Genomic DNA, 11,038 nt, shown 5'->3' on the forward strand with positions numbered 1-11,038 from the left:
TGAGCTTTGGAGAGGGGATGGAAATGAATTAAGTTTTATTTTGGTTCTTCGGTCTCACTTAGCATCTGACGAGAGTCGATTTAAATATTACATGAGTTTATCTTTAATGTTCAAGAAAGATTTGTGAGAAAGACGAAACTGTTTAATTTAAACTAATGTATGCCTGACTGCGGTCAGATTGATCAGAGTTTCGGGGTTTGATGGGTTTTGCCCTTCTGTTGCTTGTCCTCTCGAGCTGGTTTTTCACTGTGAAATTATTTTAGTTGGGTGGCATGGACCAGCGGCTGCTGTCAACTCCGCGACCCATCCAGTTAGTAGGAAAGAGACGGGCGGGGGGGGAATAACAAATGCGGTCCTTTTACTTAAAAACATTAATGTCCACGAGTCAATCTGTATTAGGGGGGAAAAGCAAATTTCCTAGATTAATATAAAAATCCTAGGTGACACTTGCCAGGTCAAATACTTAACGAGCCCGGAAGAGAGACCTCCTTACCACCACTCTGCATGGAAAAGAAGCTATTTTAATTTTTCATTAATCTCGGGGATGCTATCTGAGCAAAACAGCAATAATAGAGTCAAGTGTTGGGTTCGTCGCTCTGCAGGGGAAACCTTTGCGCGTGGAACTTTTCCCTGAGCGGCGCTGGGGCTGCGGGGGCCACGACTCCCAGTCCCGCTCCCTGGAAAGCGGCCCCTGATGGGCTGGAGCTGGGGGAAAGCCTGGGAGTCGCTTCGCGCACCCGCGCGGAGCCTGAAATGTAATTTTCCCTCGAATTACAGGTGGTTAAAAGAGGGGAGCGGGGGGCTCGGGCTCGCGGGGTGAATCCTCCTCCCCCAGCCCCGAGCCCTTTCTCCCGGGGTCTTTGGAATCGCTCCCTATTTTATTAGGAAAGTTTTCCCGGCGCGGTTCACGGCGCTGCCCTCCCTGTCCCTCGCTCATTAGCTCCTAGCGAGAGCTCATTGTACATTCCTTAAAGCAGAGATACACAATGATCCCTTTCCCGTTTAAAGGTGGGGGGGGATAATACAGCCTGGCTGAAGCACAAGCCCTGCCCGTGCCGCTCCCGTCCCGGTCCCGGCGATCGCACCGGAGCTCCGTTGACTTTCTGATTTTTCTCTCCTTCGCCCATTAACGCGAACTTCCAGTAATTATTCGGAGTTAAATGTATTGGACTAATTAGCAGCTGGGCACCACGGGAAACTTTGAACAGTAATTATATTGTGGGGATACAGAACAAGGCGCGGGGGGGGGACCAAACAGTGATATGTCCAGCTCGGAAGTTTTCCCCGCGCCGGGACGAGCGAGGAGCCGCGGGTTCCCGCATCCCTTTCGGCCCATCCCGGCGGCGATTCCCGCTTTCCCGGCTCCTACCTGGGTGCAGGACGGCGCTGGGGATCCCAGAATCCCGGGCTGGGCAGGAGGCAGGAGCCCCTCGGGTTGGGCACCGCGCTGCAGCCAGGAGCGAACTCGGCCCCAAGAACTGATGCGCTGCTTTTTCTTTTTTCCTCCCCCTTTTCCTTTCCTTTTTAAAAAGAAAAGGAATACTCAGAGCTGTCCGTTTTGGTTTTCGGTTTTGTTTTTTTTTTTTTTACTCGACGATCGTTTGTGTTGCAGCAGGAACTAAAGAAATTGGAAATAACTGGATGAGATCAAACAGCGCTTCTCTAATTGCTTCTGAACTCCTCAGTTAGAGACGAGTAGTTTTGCATTACACTGTATAAAAAGCGCTCAGATAATCTTCTTGCTCTTTTACAAGTAAGTCCTGCCTTCCCCGTTCCTTTCTAAAGAAAGAATGAAGTCTTTTAATTGAAACTCAGCTTTAAAAAACAGGTTTGCACAGTTAAAAAAGAAAAAACACTTAAAAAAAAAAAGTTAATCTTCCTTAGAAAAGTGAAAGAGATTTAACCGATTCTCAGTTTTTCGTGCCTACTAATTCTACTAAAAGGGAAAAAAAAATTACTCCCATCTGATTTAATATTTTTTTTTAGAGAGCCCTGGGGTTAAAAAAAAAAACTGTCGGGTTTCTTTTTAAATTTTTAATTAAAATTGAATAAACGCTTAAGGAGAAATTAGCAGTTGCCTCCATCCAAGACCTACTCGGGTTTTATAACAGAATCAAAGCGTATTTAAAAAAAAAGTAAAACCTTTTAATACATCAAATATACGGAATTTTAATCTTTAAAGTGATACATTGTCTATTTTAGTACATGACGTAAACCTTACTTAACCCTTTTTTACAGGGTGGACTTAAAAATTAAAAATAGTTAAGTGTTCCTTTTAAAGAACAAAATAAGGCAAATGAGGTTTTTGGAATAGAATTGTTTTTGTTTTTTTGTTTTTTTTTTTCTTCCAGAATACATACAAAAAAATACCAATTCTCTTTCAAGGGTATACACCTTAAAAATAATTGCAATTTGAAATTATAACTGACAAATTGCGAGGTTTTTTTTTTTTGTAACAAACATGCATGTAAATTTTTCGTCGTTGTCATTTCAATGAGACATTAAATAAGAACGTACAATACAATCATAGCAATTTTAAAGTAACATTAAAGAGAAGACCTCTATCTTTTTTTTATTTATATTCTACAATGGGCGTTTTCCACTTTTTTTTTTTAACCTATTGAGCTCAGTTGAAGTAATGCACTTTATGATCCGTCGTCCCGCTTGAAGCTAACATAAATAAATACAGTGCTCATGGATCCAGTCCGCAAATGAACACTATTTTATAAAAAGTCAGATTAATTTTTTTTTTTTTTGATGTGACTGAATTTATCAAGTTCCGCAGTTCCTCTCGCCAGGGCCGCGCGGCCCCCGCTCACTGGTAGCCCAGGGCCGAGGCTGTGGTCAGTCTCTGCCCGTAGAGCGCGTAGGGCGAGTAGTAGGGTCCGGTGGCGGCGGGGACCGGGACGGGGGCCCCGGGGGTGGGCAGGGGGCTCTTGGAGTAGGGGTGGTAGCGGCTGCCGAGTCCCAGCGCGTGGTGCGGGCCGCGCAGCGCCAGCGCGCCCGGGCTGCCCGGGGCTCCCGTCGTGGGGATGTGCATGTGGCAGGCCATGGCCGCGGCCGCCGCGCTGGCCAGCGACGACGAGCCCGGGTAGCCCGAGAGGAGTTTGTCGGTGCCCGGGAAGGCAGTGTGGGTCCGCAAGTGGCTAAGCAGCTCCTCCGAGGTGGCGAAGCGCTTGTCGCAGGGTCCGTTGGCAGACACCCAGTTGCAGATGTGCGGCTGGGGGTCGTTGGGGAGCATGAAGCCGTAAGGGTACAAGGGGTGGCCGGCCAGCGAGGGCGGCGTGGCGCCGGTCAGCGAGGAGTGGACGCCGTGCAAAGGGTGCGTGGGGTACACCAGCGGGTATCCGGACTTGAGGGCTTGGTCGTGGGCGCAGGAGGCGCCGGCGGCCCCGGCCAGGTGGCTGGCGCAGTGGTAGCTCAGGCAGTAGGGGTCTCGGCACAGACTGGCCGTCATCACGGACGGCGGCGACGCGCCCGCCAGCGGGCTGGACCCCGCGGGTTTGCTGCAGCCCAGGCTGCCGGCCAGCTGCGCGCCCACCAGGCTGGAGGACTTGGTGGGGTCCAGGGCCACCCCGTGCGGCAGGAACTGCGGCGGGTACCCCGCGTAGGCGCCGGCCAGCGTCCCCGGGTAGCTCATCCCCGCCGGGGGCAGCGGGAACACGGTCTGGCCCGGCTTGTAGGGGGACACGGGGGCCACGAGGCCGGAGCCCAGCACGGAGGCGGAGGAGGTGGCGGTGGTGCTGCTGCAGGAGGAGGCGGAGTCCGAGGCGATGGGCTTGGAGCCCGGCGCGCTCTCCTGGTGCTGGGTGACCTCCGCGTTAATCCCCGCGCAGCCGACGCTGATCCGGCCGTGGCCGATGCCGCCGGAGCCGCCCTCGGAGCCGGAGCCGCCGCTCTTCCCGCAGCCCTCGGCGTCCTTCTTGTCGTCGGCGGGGGCTTTGCCGTCGGGCGGCGGGAGCAGCCCCGGCGAGCAGGCGGAGTTGCTGGAGCTGGGGCTGCCTGTCCTGGGGGTGAACGGCTGGCAGGTGGCGCTCGGAACCCGGAATCCCGACTTCTCCCCCCCGGCGGCCACAACCCCCGCCGCGGGGGCACCCGCGCCCCCCGGCTCCTTCTTCTCCGAGCCGGGCTTGGAGTACGGCTTGAAGCTGGATTTGTCCTCCACGCCGATGTCGCTCAGCTTCAAAGGGCCCGACTTGGAGTCCTTGTCGCCTCCCGAGCCATTGGAGGTGACCGAGGAGAGTTTGGAGGACGGGGAAGGGTCCGGCTTTCCGATCTGCGAGCAAGTTTGCGCCAGGAGGGCCAGGGGACTCTTCTTGGCATCCAGCTGCGGGAATCAGAAGGACACACAAAGACGGGGGGGTTAATCGGGGGGGTGGGCTAAGGAAAAAAGAAACCCAAACAAACCCGGGGCACACCTAGGACACTCGTCCCGGGTGGGTTGTGGGGTTTTTTTGGTTTTTTTTTTGCAGGGAAGAGTTTGGCGATGGTGAACAATTTTCTGCTCCTCCATCACCCTGACAGCCCCCACCACCCCTGCGTGAGCCGCTTTCCACAAAGCCTAGGGGGGAATTTTTGTATCCCTGCGATCCCTGGCGTTCTTCTCCCGGCTGGGATCTGTAGGGACTGCAGCATTTCTGCGCCCTGCCTGCCGCCGCTATTTATAAACAGAGCCCGAGCCGGGCAGGCTCCGGGGGAGCAGGGTTTCTCCTCGGCTCCGCATAGACCATAAGGAAACCATTCATTCCCACGGACACACCCTTCCCACCGCCCGCTCCCTTTGGAGCTTCGGTCCCTCAAATAGCGACCGACCGCCCCGGCAGGGGAGAAAAGACGCGAATACCCCTCCCCTCCCTCCCCCCGAAGTACAAACGCGTGCCGGGACTTGAAAGGGAAAGGTCGGGAGCTGAAATAGTTCTCCTGCCGCACCCACGCCTCAGCCTGTCCTCCTGCTTCCCCAGTTCTCCCCCCGCCTCGCCAAAAGCAAAGCAAGATTGTTTGGCACTCGGAGCGCTGCTCGGCTGTGTGGCCGGATCGTGACCCCGGAGCGGGTCCCTTCCTTCCAAATACACCTTTTCTCGGGGTGGAAAAAAAATAAAAGGGGTGGGGGGGGGGGATAAAGGTGGGGGGAAGAAGTGGAAAAGGGGAAGGAAAGGAGAGGAAAAAAGGGAGCGAAAGAAGAGAAGGAGGGGGGAAATAGGAGAGAAAGAAGAGGGAAAAGGAGGGCGAAGAGAGAAAAAAGGAAGGGGGAAAGGGAGTAAAAGAGCAAAAAATAAAAAGTTAACGTAAACAGGAATCGGAAAATATCCCTATAAGCGCGGAATCCACAGCCGCGAGCGGCTCCGCGCGGCTCCCGAGGAGCCCGGCTCCCGGTTTGGCGGCGCAGGGAGGTGCCGGGGAGGCTCGGGAGCCGCCATGCACGGGGAAGGAGGCGGGAGGGAGCCGGGGAGGCTGAGCGCCTTACCTCGATGGGGCTGACGGGCGTGGAGGGCAAAGGCTGGAGGTACTCGGGGTGCAAAATGTGTCCGGTCCGCGCCGTGAGCATCTTCAAGACTTTGATGGGAAGGCGGTTGGCTTGGCGCAGCGGGTCCGAGGGGGGCACGGCGTGGAAGCAGGGCTTGGCGCTGCCGCTCCCGGTATTCCCAACGTTCCCGTTCGGCCCGGCGAGGAGGAGGAGGTCGGCGGCGCTGCGGCGGGGGGGGCTGCTGCCTCCGGGCTCGCTGCTGCTGCGCTTGCTACTTCTGATCGCAGAAAGCGAGGGCGATGTGATCATGACCCAAAACCTCGCATAGAAAACTGGGGCGAGTGGCGCCGCTCGCCCTGGGAAACGCTCGCTCGCCGGCTGCGGGCGAAGAGGGGAAAAAGCCACACGCCCCCCCCGAGCAGGAAAACAAACATAAAATGTCCCGTGGCTCTCGCTGGCGGGGAGGGCGGGGGTGGGGGCGGGGGGGGAGGGGAGAGCCGGCCGGAGAGAAAGAGGAGGGGGGGGATGGAAAAAGGAAGAAAAAAAAAAAAAAAGGAAAAAGGCGAATAATCCTTGGGCTGCGCTGGGGGTGGGGGCGGCAGCGCCCTGGGCTCCCGCGGTGCGGAGCGGTGCGGGGCGGCGCGGAGCCGCTCAGCTGCGATGCGAGCCGCTGCCCATCCAGCCCGGGGTCTGGCAGAGAAACTCACTTCAAAAGCAGCTGAATTAGTCGGAGATTAAAGCCTTTGCCGCCTTCCAATCAAATGGGACCCCGAGGTGATTGGAGGGTCAAGGGGATGTGACGTTCCCTTTTCTGGGGCTTTTTTTTTTCCTCTCTGTTTTTAATGGTCTCTCGCTCGGTTTTTTTTCCCTTCCCTTTCTCGACCGCCACCCCTCCTTTCCTCTCCCCTCCCCTCCATCCCTCTCCCCTCCCCTCCATCCTTGTTTTCGCTCCTCGGACGGGCTGCGCGTTAATTCTCTGTTTCACGTTCCCCGCCGTGATCGTTTTTTCCTCCCTCCGCAGCCGGCGCGCGTACGCCGGGCCGGGGGGCTCCGCGCCTACCAGGGGGAGCGGCCGCGGGGCTGGGGGCGCCGAATCCGCAGGGTGGGGGCCTGCTGTGCCCCCCTTTTCCCCGCCAGCACCCCAATGTACCCCCACCAAGCACAGCTCGGGCCGCGCACGGCGCCTGCACCCTAACTCGCCCTCCCCGCTGGGCCACCCTGCCGCGATACCTCCGTGCCCTCTGCCGAAGCTGCGTCCTCCCCAGGAAAAAAAGGCTCGGGGGGTAAAGGGGGAAGGGAAGAGGAGAGATTTTGGTCTTGGTTTGGTTTTTTTTCCCGCCCTCCCGCATGACTTGGAGCGGGCGGGCCGTGCCGAGAACCCGCGGAGCGGCGGCCGCCCGGAGCCGGGGCGCTGCGGCGCGGGGTGGCGGCGGGATTGGGGGGTCGCTCGCCGCCGCCGCCGCCTCTTCGGGTCTCTCCCCGCCCCGCCGTCAGTTGTCAGGGCTCCCCAACCGCAATCCATCAGTTATTTGTCAGCCTCTGTCAATCCGCCCTTGATTTATGTCAGCTTTTGTTGCTGATTACAAGCCTGGTGTGACTTGAAGGGGGAAAGAGAGAGAGGGAGGAAGGAAAGCGGAGGGAGAGACGGGCTCCTCGGGAGAGGAAAAAAAAAAAAGAGCCACTCGATTTACGGAATAAATCCTTGCAGAGGGCTCGAACGGGGTGTGCCGGCACCCAGTGAGCCGGGGAGGGCTGCCGGGCTCTTCTTCCCTTCCGTCCTCGTCCTCCTCGAGGCAGAGCCCCGGTCCCGGGGTGCTGGGGAGCAGCCCCCCCTTCCCCGGAGCTCCAGCCGGGCTGTGCCGAGAACCTCGTGGGGATGCGCACGGGATCCACCCGGGCGTCCCCTCCCTCCTGCTTTGTGTCCGGGGCGCTCCCCAGCTCCCCAGCTCCCCAGCCCAGGTTCTACCCTGCCGGAGCTCTTTTGTCGCTCCCCGGATTGCATTTTTTTTTTCCCCCTTTTCTCTTTGTACTTCCCATCCCGCTATCCTCCTCCCCCCCACCCACCTCCTCATCCCAAAACATTTTTTTTTTTTCCACAGGCAAAATGTGTTAATCAATCTTTTACTTTTGTTTCCGGATCTGACATGGTGGCCCACACAATCTACAACATTAACAAAAAGGTCACTTAGAGATAAAACACGTTTGACAAGTGAAGAACAAGGCAAGTGCTTTAGGGGTCGCGGCCAATTCCTGACCTGGACTCGGACCAGAGCAGGCGCTGAGCCTGGAAGGGGTGGGCGAGAGGAAGGGCTTTCACTTTCTCGCGTTTATATCTGCTGAACCAAGTCCTTTTTTTTTCCTCCCTTGAAACACCGATCTCCCCCAGCGCCTAAGCAGATGTGTCAGATAGCTTTTAATGATCTGCTCTTCCTACAAGGGAGGCTTCCCTAGATATCCCCCCTCCCGCCCCCTTTAAATCCTGCAGCCAAGTAAGTATATCTGCTGTCTTTTATTGAAACCGCTTTACTCTTTTAATATAGTAGGGTAAATGTGCGGAATTCCTCTGCTTTCTGTAAAGATACGATTAATTTTAACCAACTTTTTCATTCCTGTATTTTTTTTTTTTTTCTGGAAGCAAAGGGCTCATTGCCACAACTTCCAGGGGAAAGTCAGAAAGATGCTTTCATTTTGCGGTCATCTTACAAGACGGTGAAAATTAAGGACGGGGGGCTGGATGAAGAGAGGAAGCTTGCGTTAAAAACCCCGGTGTTGCATAGGACTGACGAGCCCCACAACTTGCCCTCGAGGAGCTCCCCCCTTTCATTTCTCCAGAGTGGAAGTGACTTGAATCTGCCCCAGGTTTTCCCCCAGTTCTTTCTTTTGTTGTCAAGTCCAATTGATAAATGGAGTGCAGTAAAACTCTGGAAGAGAGGGGAAAAAAAAAAAAAAAAAAAAGCTGAAACCTTCATTTGTGTTCATTTGCATTAAAGTGCTTGGAACAGCTGTTTTCCTTACAGGACCGGGGAGACTCCTATCTGTTTTCTCGTTGTATTTATCCTGCCTCCCAGGGTGAAAGACTAAAGAGTAATTGTCTTAAGGTAGAGTCAGCTGTGAGAAGGCTCCCCCCTCCCCATTTTCGCTCTCTCTTTGCCTGTGGAGGTGCGGGGGGATTTCGGGAAGGGGCTGTTTTCCTGGGAAGCGCAGCGATGCCCGCTCCGTGTGTAAAAGCGGCAGCGGCACCGGGCAAAGTGGGGGAAGGAGAGGGCGAACAGCACAAACCCCGATCTTTCTGCTGAAGTAGAAGCATCAGAGAGTAATTTAATTAATAACTTCAGATGACAGCTTTTTTTTTTAATCTCTCTTTTTCTTTTCCTCGCTCAGCCTTTGAAATGAGATTTAAATCACACTCAGCACTGTAAACTTTTTATGTAGGAGCTTGTAAAAAAAAATCAGCCCCGAGACATCCCCTCCCCTTTGCCCCCACCAAAGCATTTCTGAGCGGTGAGAGCTCAGTCCCTGCGCCTTAAGACACGCGGAAAACGGGTCCAGGCGAGGGGCTCGGAGTTGGGATGCACACGCGGAGCAGCTGGAAGCGATGCGGGGTTTGTGGTCGGGCTCCTTTCCCCTCTGGAGCTGCGGGAGATGGATTCCATCCTGCTCGTTACCTTCGCGAGGGATCCTTGTTCCATCAGTCCGGAGCAGACGGTTTGCTGGTCGACATTTACTTGTGGCGTCTTGCTGAAGTTTTGGTGGCTCTTGGTATTATTCTCCTCTAAAAAGGAAAAAAAAAAAAAAAGAAAGAAACCTAAAACCGAAACAACAACAAAAGCCCAAACCCAAAACAACCAAGGGTTGGAACCTGTCTTCCTCCTCTTACAAAGGAAAATTGTAACTTAAAAAAAAAAGGAGAGCAAAGGAGGAATTAATTAACAAGTGCCAGTCCACACTTTCTTTTACCTACCAGCTATTGGCAAGCATGTCAAGTCGATTTTATTTGCACACAATGGAAATGATTTATTTTCTCTTAAAAAGGAGTGGGCTGGCAGATATTTGAGGAGGAGAGGAGAACGAGAGAGGAAAAAAAGTTTGAAAATGCCTTGAACTATTCACTGTCGAGATGGCTAATCAGTATTGAGGCTCGAGGGCACTCGGGCAGCTTTTCAATGCGGTTTTCCTTTCATCTCAAGCTGGATGGAGGCGCTCAATTAAAAGCCTATCAGTTTGTAAGTAAATCAACGCCTATCAAAGTTGTCACATCAAACAAAACGATTATTATTGCAGCCCGCCTCCCCTATTAATCTCCCTCTAAAATAATCCCCTTGACAGGTCAGGCTGGCGAGCTGCAAACCCTGGGCAGGATCACCCAAAAAACCCGGACTGCCTGATTTTCCCTGGGGAGAGGCGACTGCAGGAGCTCCTTCGCCATCTCGGTGTCAGCTCCTCGAGATCACGCTGGGAAAGGGCGTTTAGTCTTTTAAACTGAACAGCAACAACCCTACAGGCCCTTGAAATGCTTTGGGTTTGGTTGTGGTTTTGGTTTTTTTTCCTTCCCCCACTCTTTTCTATCGTTTGGAAAGAGATGAAGCTTTTAATTAACAGAAACGGAGTTGCCGAGTTGTGTCTGGGCTGAACTGCTGCCTCTAACACAATCCAGCTACCTGTCTGTCCCTCCTCTGCGTCCAATTTATTTGCTCAGGTAGTGCTTGCGTTTCATTATCTGCCCCAGGGCTTTTATTAAGAGATGCATTCCAATAGATTTCTGTAAACGCTGCATCTCCTTTCTCCCCCCGCCCCCCTTCCTTCTCTCCCATGAATGATAACACTTCGGATAAGAGATGTGATGGGTTATCAGAAACACCGCACCACGAATTTGTACATCTGGGGAGAGGCACTATTTTAATTCCTTTTTCTTCTCATTCTCTTTCCCCTACTTTCCCCCCTTTTTTTCCTTCTTTCCCCGTCTTTCCCTTTCTTCTTTCCCCCTTCTTTCCTTTTCCCTCTTTTCCCTTCCTTTCTCTTCTTTCATTTTATCTCCTTTCTTCATCTCTCTTTCCTTCCTCTCCCCATCTTATTTTCTTTTTTAGTTTTTTTTTCTTTAAACCCAAGCCTGCATGTGCTCAGGTAACAGCTGATGTGTCTGCTCAGGTAACTGGCAGAGGTGTGGGGTATTTCTTCCACGTTATTAAAACAAATAGTTTGACTTCTTGCCAACAGAAAGCAAGATTTCCAAACCTCTCTCCTGTCTGCGTCACGCTTGAAAATATATACCCTTATGTTTGTGATTACTTTTCTAATATATATAAGCAACACCTATTTTACTCTGCATGAGATGTTGGCAATCGTTCTATAAGCGAGAATAATTTTAGAGCCACGTTCAAAAAAACCAGTCACGTTTGGATAAAAGTCAGTTTTAGTCGTGAGGAATTTTTTTACTAAATGAGCAGAAAATAACTTGCTTGCTTGCTTAGTGCTTTCGTAAATACAACTTCTCCTCAAATGTTTTGGAATGAGTTTGTCTGAATGTCTTCGTTTTGTTAAGCTGAGATAAGGAGGAGATTAATGCGCCTAATAAAA

The 11,038-nt window shown here is 53.1% G+C and overlaps 1 protein-coding gene across 1 annotated transcript; it reads right to left on the reverse strand.

Moving 5' to 3' along the window:
* Positions 1-2,481: 2,481 nt before the first annotated feature.
* Positions 2,482-5,955, reverse strand: ZNF503 (zinc finger protein 503). The gene is made up of 2 exons (XM_069863962.1): positions 5,465-5,955; positions 2,482-4,327 (listed from the first exon to the last, which is right to left on the reverse strand). The coding sequence occupies exons 1-2, from the start codon at positions 5,771-5,773 to the stop codon at positions 2,816-2,818; spliced, it is 1,821 nt and encodes a 606-aa protein (XP_069720063.1). The 5' UTR covers positions 5,774-5,955; the 3' UTR covers positions 2,482-2,815.
* Between the last annotated feature and the right edge of the window lie 5,083 nt (positions 5,956-11,038).

This window comes from Phaenicophaeus curvirostris, chromosome 9 (genome assembly GCF_032191515.1).
Source record: "Phaenicophaeus curvirostris isolate KB17595 chromosome 9, BPBGC_Pcur_1.0, whole genome shotgun sequence".
Lineage (NCBI taxonomy): Eukaryota > Metazoa > Chordata > Aves > Cuculiformes > Cuculidae > Phaenicophaeus > Phaenicophaeus curvirostris.

Bases quoted from the DNA above. Each gene is read 5' to 3' on its own strand.
- ZNF503 (XM_069863962.1), bottom strand. From the start codon at position 5,773: ATGATCACATCGCCCTCGCTTTCTGCGATCAGAAGTAGCAAGCGCAGC. The intron at 4,328-5,464 runs GTAAGGCGCTCA...TGATTCCCGCAG, and splicing joins CGCCCGTCAGCCCCATCGAG to CTGGATGCCAAGAAGAGTCC.